General features: G+C 40.8%; 1 protein-coding gene across 4 annotated transcripts in view; it reads left to right on the forward strand.

Moving 5' to 3' along the window:
- The window catches only part of acap3a (ArfGAP with coiled-coil, ankyrin repeat and PH domains 3a), a 72,530-nt gene that overhangs the window by 51,173 nt on the left and 4,542 nt on the right, over positions 1–16,815 (forward strand). For 2 of the 4 annotated variants that reach the window (XM_023425635.2, XM_023425636.2), the window contains exons 11-24: positions 4,751–4,863; positions 5,964–6,015; positions 6,260–6,360; positions 7,036–7,147; positions 7,672–7,880; positions 10,411–10,480; positions 10,775–10,869; positions 10,973–11,190; positions 12,173–12,262; positions 12,506–12,607; positions 12,788–13,014; positions 13,190–13,299; positions 14,681–14,791; positions 14,881–14,942. In XM_023425635.2, coding sequence (XP_023281403.1) covers positions 4,751–4,863; positions 5,964–6,015; positions 6,260–6,360; positions 7,036–7,147; positions 7,672–7,880; positions 10,411–10,480; positions 10,775–10,869; positions 10,973–11,190; positions 12,173–12,262; positions 12,506–12,607; positions 12,788–13,014; positions 13,190–13,299; positions 14,681–14,791; positions 14,881–14,942 — 1,672 coding nt within the window. The remainder of the gene's footprint in view (positions 1–4,750; positions 4,864–5,963; positions 6,016–6,259; positions 6,361–7,035; positions 7,148–7,671; positions 7,881–10,410; positions 10,481–10,774; positions 10,870–10,972; positions 11,191–12,172; positions 12,263–12,505; positions 12,608–12,787; positions 13,015–13,189; positions 13,300–14,680; positions 14,792–14,880; positions 14,943–16,815) is intronic. The other 2 variants (XM_023425637.2, XM_023425638.2) reach the window with 1 other exon arrangement.

The following is a 16,815-nucleotide window of genomic DNA, read 5'->3' on the forward strand; positions in this document are numbered from 1 at the left end:
TGCTCCAGATAGATGTTGTAATGAAATAATGATTACATATTTTGCTTTTTATGATCGTCAACAAGCTTGTACATCAGGCAACAAAGCATGAAACCACAACATCACAGATGTAAATATCCGGGAGACATAGATGGCACCTGCAAAAAAGAAATGTGTAGACATATGTAAGTAGGGCTGCAGCTAATGATCATTGTCAATATCGATTAATCTGCCAATTATTTTCTACATTCATCAATTAATTGCTTAGTGTGTAAAACATTAAAGAAAACTGTGACAAATGTCCATCACAACAACATACAGCACAAGGTGACTCTTCCAATGTCGTGTTTTGTTTGACCTAAAGTCCAAAACCACTAATTCTCTATTCTCTTTTCTACTCTCTATTATTTTTGACTAAAGTAATTTCGGATTCAATGTTGTTTCAATCCATATCTAATCGTTGTAATCGCTTCTAAATGTAAGAACAAATAAAAACAAATAAAAAAATGTTTTAATAAAATTTAGGGCTAAAACTAAAGATTTTTTACATGAGCAATTAATCTGCCGATTCTCCATTAAGCTATAAATAAAGATTGTATGTAAATGGATTATACAAACTCTAGAAACCTAAATACATGCAGGCTACTGTTATATAATATAATCAAAAGCATAAACAATTAAGCAATTAGGCAAATTTAATTTGTATAGCAACTTTATATAACAACTATAAGCCTTTATCTTACAAGATATTAAGAAACACTATAAAAAGACATTTAAATAGGATTCAAAAGAGTCGAATAGAAGATAAAAAACATGCTACAATAGAATAAAACAGATGTATAATAATCTTGAGAATAACAGTGCGGTTACAGTGCAGTGGGAGACAGGAATAAATCATCCAAAATGGGACAAATTAAAAGCAGTGACAAACAGAAAAATCTGAAGCACTGATTTAAAAGAACTGAGAGTTTTCTGGGAGTTTGTTCCAGATATGTGGCGCATTAAAAACTGAATGCATCTTCTCTGTGTTTAGTTTTGACTCTGGGGAAAAAAGAAACGGTCCCCGGACGATCTGAGGGGTCGGGACGGTTCATAATAGAGCAGCAGATCAGAAATGTATTCCGGCCTGAAACCATTCAGTGCTTTACAAACTAACAACAGTATTTTAAAATCATTTCTTTGAAAAATAGAAAAACCAGTGTAAAGATCTGAAACTGGTCTTAGTGGGAACTCCAGCAGCAGCTTTCTGCCTCTTTTTGTGAAGTGACTGCAGCTCCATAGTCAGAAAAAGAATATTTGTCAAATGAGTATTTACACATTACTTTATTTTTTGTAGCCGCTTTGTTAAAAAAAAGATTTTCAAAATAAAAGCTACCCCGCAAGTTAGCCCTCTCTGTTTAAAGGAGGGAAAGAGGCGTTTCTATGTAGACAAGTATAGCTCCATTTATTCATTAACACATGACGTTTCAGCCCAGGGCCTTTTATTAGATGAGTTCATCAGACGCCAAAGACTGAAATGTCACATGTTTTTTTTTTTTCTTGTCTCGGGTTCTGGCTTTTTGAACCTCTCAACATCCCTTTTGTGTTCTAGCAGAGCTCATTAGAGGGGTCAGTGAAGTTCCTAAGGATTCAGAGAAAGCTTTTTTTCTCCCCCCCCCCCCAGCTGAACATGGAGAGAACTGTCTCCAGGGGGAGGGCTTCTCACAATAGTGCTGTCAGGCATTCGATCAGCCACTGATCTGTGTTAACATTTGCTCCAGATGACTCTCATTTTAATCTCATTTTTTAATTAAAAGCATTAACTTGAGCCCCGTCTGATCACCCACAGTTTGGGCTCTTTGTTTTGTTGTTGTGGCGATTTCCTTCACATTTCGCACAACAGAAGATTGTGGAGTGTGTTTCATGGCTGGATAGTATTTTTAAAAAAGAAATTAAATTAAAAAAAAGATTTGAGAGATGTTGTAGCGTTGGGTAACTTTGCAGTGAAGTCGAGCAGGTGTGTTGAGGATGAGCTTAAGGCGGCCCAGCAGATGTACGGCACAGACTGTAGTAATAATGAGACACGGGACGACCTTAGAGACAATAAACAAACACATCACAGCAGATTGAGTAATCAGTGCTACCAACTGGGCTCACCATTTGACGTTGTAGCTCTGCATCATCGCCCTACGTAGAGCAGCAGCAGCAGCAGCAGCAGGTGGATGAAGCATCAGGACATGTTGTCTGCATCATGCGGTGTCCCGGTCTGTTTCCTGTTTGTCTGCGCTGCTGCTCCACCACAACTTACTTGTAGTGCTTGTAACATTTCTCTGTTTCCCCGCTCGTTCAATAATTCACCGACGTTCGGTTTCTGTCCGTGTGACGTTGCGTCATTAAAAATAGATGATCTTTGTTGTGGGCTCGAGGGATTGCAGAGTACCACCCAGTGCACATCTTGTTCAGTGTTGCCTCCTGTGTTTGTCATGTGCTGTATTCAGAAATCAAAGGCTTCAGACAGATGAAGGTAAGCTGAAGCCGGCTTGATTCCTCACAGATTTAAGAAAGTTGCACTGCAGGGGACTTTGGTTGTGAGAGCTGTTGTGGAGTGTAGATGGTCACTGTGACCTAAAGTTGTACTTGTTTAGTGATCTTGGCTGCCTGTCAGACAGATTCCCTCTGGGTCAACATGGGACTGAAACTCCCACCTTCTTCAGCAAAGGGAGGTGTGTTCAGGGAGTTGTAAAAACTGAGGCAGAGCGTCAAAGCAGTGTGATCGTCTGTGGGTCAAGAGCGGCTACAGTGCCGTGTAGTGTATTCTTCCACACAGCACCCTGCCGCGGATATATTGGCAGCTGTATGGTAATTAGTCCTAATCCTGAGGCTGACAGGGCGGCAGGCAGGTGGCTGTAGCGCAGGGCACACATGTCAGTGTTGGAATTACGCACCGTGCTGCAGCGACACGCTGCGCTGTGAGAGCTGCAGCCCTCAGAGAGTGAAGACATGTTCCTGCTCTGAGAGATCCGGTTTTTAGGAGCCTTTTTATTGCTTTTTATTTGCCTTTTTTTTTTTTTTTGCTTTTTCAATGTTGTTGGAACACAGTAAACGTCTGAAAATGAAGATCTTTTGCCGCTGGGACCACAGTTTGGTGGGTTGATTTGCATTACATTGGCTTGTTTGTTGCTGCTTGTACTGTAGTTATTATACATGTAATTATTGTAACATTAAATGATCCTCTCAGATTTCTTTGTCTTGACTTTAGAGATTTCTAGCTTTGCAAAGCAAGAGTAGGTCTCTCACTCGCTCCCTTTATCTCTGGCTCTCTCTTAATCCCTGTCATTACTTTTTCTCAGCGCACTCTCATTACAATCAGAATTTTAATAAACAAATCCCAGCCATAACAAATGCAACGTGTGGAGAAAAGGCTGATATCCTGCACACTTATGACAATTTACTTAATATTTTGCGTCATGTAAAACTATTATGTAATTGATTATATTGTCCTTTTCTTCATTAATGGCTGTATGATTTGTTTTTATCAAGGTTATAAAGCTATTCCCAGTTTAGTTATAAAATGTGGACAGGTTATTGCCGCCCCTACTCCTTTTTTGAGCCACTTCTTTTGTAGATAGAAATCACAAATGTGTTTTTTCTCCTTTCAGTTTCTGACGTGTTGTTTGACTGGTTTTTGTAAGCTAGTAATTGTCTCAAGTCTTTGAGATTTAGTTCAGATTTGGTTACAACCTGTGGCTTCAGTATGAAGATGTGTTGTTTCCCATTGTAAAACTGATGCCTGACAGTTGTCTGCGACAGAAACATGTGTCCAGTAAACGCAGTGCCGTCTGTGTGCGGGATTTCGACCCTATTTTCATATGCATACAAGTTAAAAATGGTGATATATGGAGAGCAGTAAGTCGTTCTATTATTCAGACACGCAGTGAGTAGATAATGGTGTGTTCAGGGCTGCTGCGGGTTCACAGTCCCTCTTATGAAACAGACAGAGTCAGAGAAGGTTGTTTCTTATATGGGTCGCTCCAGCAGACGCTTTCATGTATTCTGGGGAGGGCTGTGTTTGGTCTCTTCTCGGAGACGCATGCACGCAAGGTTGAAATTCAATTTTGGATAAGTTAATATTCTGTCCCCGCTGCATATTACATTACTTGTAGGATGTTGTGTACTCGAAGTCTGAGAACACACTGTGTCATATTTGTCTTCCCTCAAATGAAACATCAAAACACTGATGTTTGAATGATGATTTTTCTGCTTCCTGAAGCCTTTAATTTACTCTGGCCTAAGCCCTTAATACCTGTGTACTACTTTCTGCTGGCTTGTATGAAAGTGTTGGGTGTCATGCTGTAAGTCATGAAGAGGTTAGAGGGTAATTTCATATGAATCACTCTGTTTATGTAATAATGTGCGTCATACTCACATCTGTTGAGTTATGAAATGCCCCTGTGTGCCACACAGGAAGATGGCATGCAACTCCACAGCTCCACTCCACATGCGTACAAGGACTCACACGTGACCGCTTCTGCATCATCGCACAATGTCTGATGATTTGGTTGGTTTAGGGACTGTATGTACAGTACAATGCACATCGAATAGCATTGGTATTCCAGGAACAGCGCACATGCAAACCTCTTCACTACAGAGAGGGGAGAAGTGGTTTGTTTCCTGTTTGACCATTAAAAGGTTAGAACAACATCCCGCCAACGGTCAGCTGGTGTGTTCAGTTTTTCTGTGACAGTCGGGGTTAATTTTCGGGTGCCGCGTCTCTCTCTCTCCGCTCTTTCAGGACTTTTCGTATGACGACTCTAAGGTGGAGTTCAACGTGGATGCTCCTAATGGTGTGGTGATGGAGGGATACCTGTTCAAGAGGGCCAGCAATGCCTTTAAGACCTGGAACAGGTAACTAACACTGCAAAAATCTCTCTTTACTGTAACATTGGTATACATAGTAAACTGATGGTAAAACTGCACCGTTTGTGGCATTAGCATTACCATAGACGTTGGATGAGGTTACAAAGAATTAGCAACTGTACTAATTTTCACATGATGCAGAGTATTTATACGCAGAAAAAAACAAGATAAGACTTTATTGATCTCCAGGGAAAATTCATGTTACAGTAGTACGAGTTAGAAAATAGACAAAGAGCTATTTCGGTGAAATACATTTTTAAATGTAAACACAGTAAAGAAAAAAGTAAGAAATTAGGGAGATATGACATTAAGAAAAAAGCTATATATGTAATATATACATTATAATGCCTTAAACAATGTAAGTGAATTGTGCAACTGTTTGTGCAAAAAGAAATCCAGTAATGCAGTTCTGGTAGCCATGATATGTGAATAATACTGGATGTTATTAACGTTGATAACGTCCATAAATCTGCTCAGGAATCACAGAAGATTGGACTCCCCTGCAGTTTCCTGCAGTATCACAGTATTCTAGTGGCAGTTGTGCATGCATCCGTGGACACACTGCAAACAGGAACTGCTAATAGCCAATTGGGTAAACTTGTAATGGTGCCAAAATGTAAACAAATGTAGCTTTCAAAACAAATTGGGCCACTTGTAGCCCACAGCTAACTCACTGACACCATGGCAACATTAGGGAGTAAGGACGGGTGTGACTGTCTGTCTTGATTTTGTCCAAGCAGAGACCCATAGTTTCTATGCAGTTATAATACAGTTCTATGAAGTATAGTGTATATGTAATACAAGTGGAAGAGAATACCATGACTATATAATATCCATGGTATAAGAAATATAGAGTAATGTAATATACTATGTATAAAAATGTATAGGACACTGTCAGCATGTCTCTTTCACATGTTCAGGATAGTGTGCCGCTCGGAGCAAAAGCCACTTCACTCAGTGATGCTTTTACCTGTTCTCGCTCACTGGTGTCCACAGCTGTTCAACCTTTGCACGCTGACCCTCAAGCATCGAAAGGATATCCATCTAAAATATGTTTTATTAATCCCCCTCCCCCTTTCTCTCTCTAGACGGTGGTTCTCCATACAGAACAGTCAGCTGGTCTATCAGAAGAAGCTCAAGGCAAGTCCATATATCCTCCAGCTATCCGTTTTCCCCCGGGGGTAACGTGGGCTCTAAGAGGTTAAGTGTAATGGGGTCATTTACAATTCTCTGCTTGAAATCAGAGTGTGTAAATATCTAATGGTCAGCTACCCGGAGGTTTCCAACTGCCAAGTCTTATCAGGGAGGAACAGCTGTTTTCAGTTTGTGTTGCATTTGTGCTGTTGCTAAGTGGAGAAATGAGAAGTTGATTGTGTGTTTGCAGGATTCTCTGACGGTGGTGGTGGAAGACCTCCGGCTGTGCTCCGTTAAACCATGTGAGGACATCGAGAGGCGCTTCTGCTTTGAGGTCGTATCCCCCTCCAAGTAAGGCTCACCCTCACTGCTGTAATAACATCATTTGCTTCGGTCCAAGTATCGCAACAACTATTGGATGGATTGTCATGAAATGTGGTGCAGACATTAATGTTTCCCTTTGGGGACTTTGGTGATCCCTTCTAGCTCCAACATCATGTCAAAGCTTTCACTTATCCAAGAAAATTTGGTCGTTTTGAGCAAAATATCTCGACTTAAATATTGATTGGATGCTGTGAAATTTGCTGCATTGGATAACTGTCCATTAAAGAGCCATTACACCCAAATACATGCAAACTCACTCATGACATTCCCGTCAGCCTCAGCTTTACTTGGTGTTGCATGATAACATGGATCCATGTAAGATCTAAATCTACTGCACCTCGTAGATCTCATTTCAGCACAGAACCCAAAACATTTACTGATCACATTAACTTACACATCACATTTAAATTAACTGCAAAATTGTTGTTATTATTTAAAAATGTGTTATTTCTACTTTTAGTAAAGTTTTAAATGTTGAGATACACAAATATGATTCTTGACTAATTTCTATTGTTGAAGGAGATCTAAGGCTAACATATGAAACTTGTATTGTCTGTTAAGCATGTCACACTGTATTACAGTGTGTAGATCTGTCAGGAGGGACATTATGATTTGTTAATACCAAGACTGTTTGTTTTGCAGGAGCTGTATGCTTCAGGCTGAATCAGAGAAGCTACGACAAGCCTGGATTCAGGCAGTTCAAGCGAGCATCGCTTCAGCCTACAGAGAGAGTCCAGATACCTACTATATAGAGGTAAGTCACAATTCTTGGTCTTACACCACCAACGAATACATTTTATAGCTTGTTTATGATGTTTTATTGTATTGTTTCAGAGGTGCACTAAGTAGATTTACTCAAGTACCGAATAAGCGCAATCATGTGTGTGTAATTGACCAAGGGCTACAGCTAACAGTTATTTCCATTATCAATTAATCTGCTGATTATTTTCTTGATTAATTAATTTAAATTTAAATGTCCATTTCTCACACCATTATCATATGACACAAAGAGATGCAGCAAATGCTCACATTTGAGAAGCTGGACTTCTTTATTTTTATTGTTTATTAAATGACAAAATAATTGACAAATTTAAAGAACTGATTAACAAGATAGTTTTAAGTTTATGTAAGTCGACTAAATCTGACTAAATTGAGCACTTACTGGACACTATACACAAACATATCCTAACATGATGAACCCCAGCTATTCTGGTACAACAAAGCAGACACAGGGGGAGCATGGTATGGTATTTTACAATCCAATGTGTTTATATTTAGCATCTGGACAGAACTGCCTCCCCGTCCACCAGCAGTATTGATTCAGCCAGTGAGCCACGGGACCGCAGCGCCCGGGGGGAGACCATCCTGCAGCGGATCCAGTGTCTGCCGGGGAACGAGCAGTGCTGTGACTGCAGCCAGGCCGACCCCCGCTGGGCCTCCATCAACCTGGGCATCCTGCTGTGTATCGAGTGCTCCGGCATCCACAGGTAGAGCCCCGAAAAAAAACCATGCAAATATGTAATAACATTTTTACTAGTGGACGTCTCCTACATCACTGTAAGTCAATTATCGATGTTTATGCACTCGAGACTTCAACTTTCTACATCACATCAGTGTAAGTTTCCTGTTGGACCAGGATTAGACTCCAAAGTTAGTGATGATGTTACATATCATGCTTGCAGGTGCACGCCTTCAGCTCAGATTGTAGGTGTGTCCTGTGTCAAACTCTGCACATGCATCACTCTGCACAGTGAAGCTACAACATCCAAGTGAAGCAACAGGAAGCGAAACATATTTTTAAGTGGAGCGGGACTTTTAAAGATTCCCTCCAGACATGTTGCAGGACATATAAAAATACTTGGCTTTCTCCTTGTCCCTCATTAAAAATCCATAAACTATTAAAATAAGTCAATCTTCAGTGTATATGCACTGGAAGTTTTAAATTTAGTTAAAAGTTGTGGCACCTTACAGATCTCCACATCGAGGAGTGGCTCCTCATCCTAAGAATAAAGACGTTTTGTAGCTTCATGCTTCAGATTTACAGAACATATAGCTTAATGTTATCTCTTTATAGTGTCGACCATCACCAGTATAAATGCAATGTGTGGAGATTTTCCTGTGTGACCTTTTTAGGTTATATATGCATTTTAAAGATGCTTTTGCACAACATTTCAAGTTCCCCTTCCAGTGTAAAACAGTGTATTGTTGATATAATTATTTTATTATTATTTATATTTTCTGAGATGCACTTTCTTGGATTATTATGAAGTGCTTTGAGATGTTTATGACCCTGGGTGGGTTGGATGGTGAACCTGTCTTCATAGAGCACAGTGACAGTCAAACATCCAAGTGAAGTAACAATGAGAAAAATGCAATTTAATTTTTAATGGTTAAGAGAAGGATCTGGAAAGTTCCTCCTCCGCTGCCATGTGCCGTGTGGTTCCTGGCTCTGAAGAAAGGAAGTGGTGCCAACTGTCTGCGCCTTACCTTATGCTGCCGAGGCCACCGAGCACGTTCCCGCGCACACTGCTGAAGGGATTAAAGGGCAGTATGTTGCGCGTTGGATCAGCCTGGCTTTGATTGAGAGCTTTCATTGAGGGGAGGGAAGTGAGAAGATGAATAGACAGAGCTGAGACACACACAGCGAAGAAGTCCTTGAATAGTTCAATTCACTGTCGGCTCCTGGTGAATCTGATGTAATGCTGTTGAATGAAGATTCCTGCTGCAGATATAAACACACTCTCAGATCGGTGCGCCACGCTCTTGTTGGGTTACATCACATGTTTGTGTCACTGAGGTTCATTTTCAAGCTCCCAGTGGGAAAAATTCCCCTCAGGAGTGGTGTGTTATTTTTAATTGCAGTTATCACTGCTTATGTAATCACAAACCCCATTCCTGTCTGTGTGTGTGTGTGTGTGTGTGTGTGTGTGTGTGTGTGTGTGTGTGTGTGCTCCCACCTGTTGAATATTCATGTTCCCTCTTTGGCCTCGTCTTCTCGCAGTGAGAACAGACATGACCTCTCGTCACAATGCAGAGCAAACGAAGGGGAGAAATACTATCAGCTTTTTTTTTCTCTACTGTGCCATTGTTGCCAGGATGCCAGACAGCGTCATTGGTGGAACTTGGCGATTTGCATGACATTGGGAGCGGCTTCTCTCATTTCCCCCAGGATAACACTCTTGTGATTTTAGTTTCTTGCGGCCATTCAAACCAGGTCACCATACAACACCACAGTCATGGATGGATTATAAGAAAATTGGCCCCTGGGCACAGACAAGTAAAAGGCCCCCCACCCTTTCTATATAGAAGCAAGACACCCAGAATGAAAGTGACACAAAACTACTACAAATGACTCTTTATGATCATTTTATGTCTCTTTGTGGTTGTTGTGTCTCCTTGCAGTGATTTTGTCTCTTTTTATGGATAATTTCACGTCTCTTTGTCGTTGTATTGTGTCTGTTTGTGGTCGTTTTGTGTTTTTTGTTTTGTGGTCATTTTGCATGATGGTAAACTTTTTACCTCTCGTTGTAGTCGTTTTATGTCTCTTTTTGTCTTTTTGTAGGTGTTTTGGTTCTTTTGTCATTTTGTGTTTTTTTTTTTTTGTGCGTTCATTTTGATTCTCTCTATATTCATTTATATTCATTCTCTTTTTTGTGTTTCTTCATGTTTTATGTCTCTTTGTGGTTATTTTTTGTCTCTTTCTAGTCATTTTTTCTTGGGATCACTTTGCATCTCATTGTGGTTGTGTTGTCTTTTAATTGAGCTCTGTGGCTGTCAAACAAGAAATGACCTCTCAGATCACTAATCCATCCATGGCCATAGTGTATGATTCATTTGTAAAAAAAAATCCTATTTTCTTATTAGAACAATATATTCTACTTTTGTATTCTTGTGCTGGAAACCATCTGCTGCCTTATAGTCATAACAAAGTCAAAATCTTCTACTTTTGCCTTCAAATTGTTTGACCATGGAACATAAACACCATTTTTTTAAACCCGAAATATGTTTTTGTTGCAGGAGTCTTGGGGTTCACTGTTCGAAGGTTCGCTCACTCACACTGGACTCATGGGAACCAGAATTATTAAAGGTAGTTTGTCTCAGCAGTGTCCTGAGGAATAGGACTAAGAATGATGGAGTTATTATTATTGTTGAGTTGTTAATACATTAAAGGAATAGTTTGACATTTTCAGAAATACACTCACATTCACTTTCTCGATAAGAGTTAGCTGAGAAGTTTATGCTAAGCTAAGCTAATTGTCTCCTAGCTTTATATTCTGTGAACGCATATGAAAGTGGTAAAAACGTTCTCATTTAACTCTCAGCAAGAAGTCAGCCGAAGTGTGGACACCATTAATGTCATGTCTCTTGTTTTTCCTTGTAGTTGATGTGTGAGCTTGGAAATAGTGTCATCAACCACATCTATGAAGGCTCATACCAAGAACAAGGTCTGAAGAAACCATTACCCTCCAGTTCAAGGTAGGAATTGCAGCTAAAATACAGCTGAACTATATGAAAATTATCTTTTTTTATAATTTTTCTTTGCACTAATATTTGTCATATGTGGTTTGGTCCCTTGCAGGCAGGAGAAAGAGGCTTGGATTAAGGCGAAGTATGTTGAAAAGAAATTCCTGAAGAAGCTGGGCTCCACAGAGATACTCATCAACGGAGAGAGGAAGCCCGACCGGCGGTGGAGTGTAAAGAAGTGTCGGAGACACAACAGTGCAACCACAGTATCCAAAACACGGCGAAGATACCGACAAGAGCCCGGAAGCACCTCCCCTTCGACCCTCTCCTCAGGTAGTTTAACTGATCTCTATCTGTTCAGAACAGACCTGTCTACTGGAGTAGTTCATTTGTTTTAGTTTAAGATGTTCATTTTAGCCTCTGTTTGTGCGACTCATGTATTATCAGTACAGCTGAGTTTACTAAAAAATATGTAGTCAGCAGTTTTTGAAAAACACAGAAGGTCATTGATCATAACTGAGCACTGGCTGTGACACACTGAAGGTAATTAAGGTACTTTAATGGAGCTATGTGTAAGTTTTGCTATTGCTACATAGCATAACATTAACAGATGTTTATTACCAGTCTAGAAGAAACATTGTGAGTCAATCATCAAACTTGGTTCCTTAACTCTCTGAGAGCTGTCTCCAGCGGTGGAAAACTCTTGTATCTATCCCGTATTTTCTTCTACTGAAGTTAGCACGCTAACCAGCTAGCCCCAGCCCGTCTCAACTCTTTTCCGATAGCGACTCCTTGTAGCTTCCTACGTGCTGCTCAGAGGGCGTATTTTAACCTCTTGTCTTGTAAACACAGCGACGTCTGAAGCTCTTGTCAAGGGACAGTCACTGCCGCCTGCTCCCGGCAAGAAGCCACGTTCAGCGACAGAGAAAAGTTACAAAGAGCCCCTTTAAAACCCCTTTAGCGCCAGATTGCAAAAGCATTGTCAAAGATTGTCCTTGTCAGAGTGATAACTGAACACGCAGACATGATAAACATATTACACAAGGAACGGAATATATTTTTTGAGTCTTGGAGAATTGTGTCGGTACCTTCAGAACAAAGTTCAGTGTTGCTAAACAACCTTCTAGCGGCTCAGTCTCGGTTTTCAAGAATTGCCTGTTTGTACTTTTTATGAAAATCAGACGCTTAGCACTGTGACTTGAATCTAATGTTAATACATGAGAGGCACAAACTGGAGCTAGGCCAAGGTAATGGTCCAAAAAATGTTTGTTTCTGGCGTCCTCACTTGTCACTTTCACTTCTGTTTGTCTCACAGCTGCTGCTAAGTTCAGACGAGACTCCCTGTTTTGTCCTGATGAGCTGGACTCTCTCTTCTCTTACTTTGATACAGGATCTGGGCCTCGAAGTAAGCGACTATCACTATTTAATCTGGCAACACAGTACATTCACCCTTCACAGGCCGCTGCATGTCGCTACTCGCACCTTTTTAAAAGCCTTACTGCCCAGATTAAAGCCACACAGCAGCATGTGGATAAGATGCCTGAATCTTGTGTAGAAGAGTGCGTGAGCTTGTGTGAGCGTTTCAACAATACCGATCAGCCTGAAAGAGACAGCGGTAATTAATTTGTCCATGTTCTGGCGTCTCCTGGTCCGGCAGGCCTAAGCAGTGACAGCGGGTTGGGAGGCAGCACAGACGGCAGCACAGACATCCTGGTGTTTGGCTCAGTGGTGGACAGCGTCACAGAGGAGGGTGAGTACCAGAAGAGGAATCTTCTACACTGTGGGAATAAAATGTGAAATGAATTTGCTTGTAAACGCAGGCACAGACCTACGTTTTTTTGTCCACAGCCGCAAGGACACATTTTCGATAGATTGTGTAGGTTAATGTTGCTGTTACATAAATAATTAGTCTCCTTTCCACCATCCTCAGAGTGTGAGGTCTCCGAGGACTCGAGTGGCGAAGCAGAGCTGGAGGCCGAGCCAGAGACGTCAGACCCGGAGGACATAAGGGACCTTCATCCCGGCGCGCTGCTGTACAAGGCCTCAAAGGCCCGCAACCTGCCCGTCATGGCCGAAGCACTCGCTCACGGGGCCGACGTCAGTTTGGTCAGCGACGAGGATGAAGGGAAGACGCCCCTCATACAGGCAGTGATTGGCGTGAGTGGCACCAGATACGAGTTAAATAGGATGCGTCATATTCGTGCATCTCATTTAGCGATAGATCAAAAAGACCAAATTTCGACATTATTGTCAGACATGAGGAGCACTTCTCATGTTATAAATGTCAGCAGCTAGGAATGAGTGAATATTCATTTTAAATACTTCACTTTAGGGTTCGCTGATCGCCTGCGAGTTCCTGCTCCAGAACGCTGCTGACGTCAACCAAAGAGACGCACGAGGGAGGGGCCCGCTGCATCACGCCACATATCTGGGACACACAGGGTGAGTCGTGAGGCAGAGAGAAACTGTTTACTCCAGCTTGCATATGAAGCATTTGTAACCATCTCACACATTTCAATAAAAACCACTAGTACGAATAGATTTGTTCATAGGAGTGATTAAAGAGAGTTTGTGTGAAATCAGTTGTTTGACTTAAAGCAGCTGTAATCAATATTTTTATAAGAGCATTGTATCAAAGGACAGTGCATCACTCTCTGCTTTTACGGAGCTTTACAACAAGTGTCAACTCATTGTTTATCCGTCTGGCACACAGCGTTAATGTTATGTCTCTCTCTCGGAGCTCTCATGATGTAACTACACTACCTGCTCAGGAACAACGTCGGTTAGAAACTGGCTGGTGAACAAGGCCGAGCATTTAGCAGCTAAAGAGACGGATATTTTCCCTCAGAGGTTGGTAAAGACCAAGAGGAGGTAAAGGAGAGTCAATATCGGACCGGTGGCCTGAAACATAACTCTAAATGTGTGTTAATGTCGCTCTGTAACAGCTGGATGTGTAAATAAACATCTGTTTGCTAACAAGTTCACTATATCAACTTACAAAGATGATGAAACATCAATGTTCACGACTTGTCTCTCCTGCCCCCAAGTGGCCAAATAAAACCTCCCCTAAATCAACTACAATAGAGAAACTTGATGCAAAATTAATATTCTGATCCCCTCATCATCATCAATGTGGCTGCCAATTTACTGGGGTTTTTGACTTTAACTTATAATATAACATATTTCAGCACTGTGGCTCATACATTACAGTTCTTAGTAGGAAAACTCTCTCACAGCTGCTTCAGGGTCTTCAGGTCGCTGGAGAAACATCCTTTATAGCATCCCTCTGTAGACAGGATAACATATCCTTCTGTGGACTAGGTCTCTGTGGCCATCACGTCCACTTGACACTTACATTAGACATGAAAGAATGAAAGATATTTTTTAACATCTAACTTCGTGATTCATATTTTTGACTTGTTCCGGGTCCTTTGATTAAATTTGTTATCTTTTTTTTTCTGCTGATTTCTGACAACAGGACTCAAAATTCTGCAGTGTGAACATCTTCTTTTTTTTTTTACTCTTTGGTAACATCCTAGTGAATTAAACCACAATCTGCGGGGCTTGATGGGGCAGTTTTTAGGAGCTTCAGTCACAAATAGGTGGTGTTCAACAGTCTGAACCAGCAGTTGAGAAGTTCATGCAGTTAAGAGAGTGTGATGAATATTACAAACATTTATATGAGCAAACTTCATCGAACAAAAGTAAGAGTGGTTTTTTTGTCACTCAGCTGGACGTACGGCTCACACACATTTGAAATTGAGAATCTGATTGTTCATGTTGTTCATGCTGTGATTGATCTCAGTTTCCCTTGTGTTTCCAGGCAGGTGTGTTTATTCCTCAAAAGAGGAGCTACACAGAACGACGGGGATGAAGATGGCCAGGACCCTTTAAGTATAGCTGTACAGCAAGCCAATGCAGATATAGTCACACTGTATGTTAATTTACATACTTCCCTCTTTTTTAATTCTCCAGATTTGATGACTTTTTAACACTCTCTTTGTTTTTCCTTCTGTTCTTCAGCCTGCGTTTGGCCAGGATGAACGAGGAGATGCGGGAGTCGGAGGGACCCTTTGGACAGCCAGGTCAATACCCAATCAGCAGTCCCACTGAGCAACAGTATAAGAAATGCATTCAGGAGTTTATCTGTCTCAATATAGCAGAGTGCTAGAATAAAGCCCAGTCAGGTTTAAACAGTGTAAAACCAGTGCAGGGGGTGCCAAGAGACATTGGACTGACTGAGAGAGACTTTTCACCACCAGATTAACTTCATCTCTACATCAGATATATCCAGAATATTTCTAGTGTTCCTCCCCCCAGCACTGTCTATCTACATTAGACCAGAAACCAGAGTCCACCAGCAGTCAGCTCCCCTCTCAGGATCACACATGAACTCAGTGTTAACCTCCTTTTTAAATGATGTCAGATTTAGAGCGACGGACTTTTGCCAAAAAAAACAAAAACAAATCAGTGTAGATGGGCGTAGTGAGGTCCGATCAGTCCGATCACTGCAGACTTGAGAAATCACTGACAGGGAACAGCAGCAATCAGTAGACCACCAACAAAGTCATCAGCAGTGTATACGGGACCGACTTTGCCCTTTAATCTGGAGGTTTTACAGGGTACAGGGTCCCAACAGTTCTAGGTTTAATTTCATCGTGTTGTTATTGTAGTGCTACGTGGGAGGAGATATTTTGGGCGCCCTTGGTTCTAGAAGTAACAGTGGAATTTATTTTTATCTTAGACAGTGTTACATGACTGTTACAGTTGGATGAGAAAAATATCTGGTTCCATGATAAAGAGTCAAAGTCCATGTACATAAAAACTTTAATAATATAATAATAATTTAACTACAACTCCCAATGTGCATTTCAGCAAGAACCATCCAGAGCAGGGAAGTTTCAAGTCTGGGCCAGTTGAAGGTGAATTGAGCAACCATGGTGCCGTCTTTTGTCCCCAACTGCAATGACAGTGTGTTTTGAATTGGTTAATACCTCTAACTGGCTTCTTCTCCATGGCAACAGCAGCCTAAGCTCATGGGTATTGTAGTATTTAAGAGCCGTTCACCATATCCAAATGACATGTTTTCTCAGAAACGTAGAAATAATTAAAACTGATGGTCATAACATGAACCTGTCTTGTAGAGTCTTGTAATTCTGTGTAAAGACAAATTTAAATGGGAATTACAGAATTGGGGGTAAAACACTTCTGGAACCAGCCCTCCCACTTCACAGCTCTTTACAGTATTTGTAGCCCAGATGAGTTTGGGAATGATGCCAAACTGACGAGTACAGGGTCGTGCCGCCAATTCACTCAACTAAATCTGATCTGGCTGTGCTTTTTTTTTTTTTTTACTTACCTTAGGATCTGTTGTCCATGCACATGTGATCAGTGGAGGTAGCGCTCTTTCTTTTAAATTGTAACGGTCATTGAGGGGTAACTGTGTGAGGCTGTGATAACTGTGACTGAGAGTAAATGATCATGGAGTCATTTCTCTGAATCGATCGAGAGACTGATCAAGTGAAGCTTTTATGTTTAATTAAAAGCAAAATTATGCACTTTTTTCTTACCAACAGTGATTTGGATTTTCTTTTTGCGCCTATGTCGTTGTACCGTCTTTTTTCTTTTTCTCAGAATAGGTTTGAATTTTTTCTTTTTTTTATTTATAACAAAAATCCCAGAGCAATAGTGCAATGATTATTTCAGTACAGATAATCTGTATTTTTTGTATTATGTTTGACAACAATGCAGATGGTATTTTTTTAAGCTGGATATATTTTGTTAGATTTTATTTTGCTGAGCACTCACACACAGTGCCAGTATTATATTCTCATTATGAGAAAGCAAGCCAATACTCCACAGTCTCACTATATTATAATCACTTGGAGTAATTTTGCAGTACAAACTGCAGTGGGAGGTGGACATTTTTGATAAACCACACTTACATGTATTACTGTA

The sequence above is a fragment of the Seriola lalandi genome, unplaced genomic scaffold (genome assembly GCF_002814215.2).
Source record: "Seriola lalandi dorsalis isolate HSWRI2012SDOR001 ecotype SW California unplaced genomic scaffold, Sedor1 jcf7180002054794, whole genome shotgun sequence".
Classification (NCBI taxonomy): Eukaryota; Metazoa; Chordata; class Actinopteri; order Carangiformes; family Carangidae; genus Seriola; species Seriola lalandi.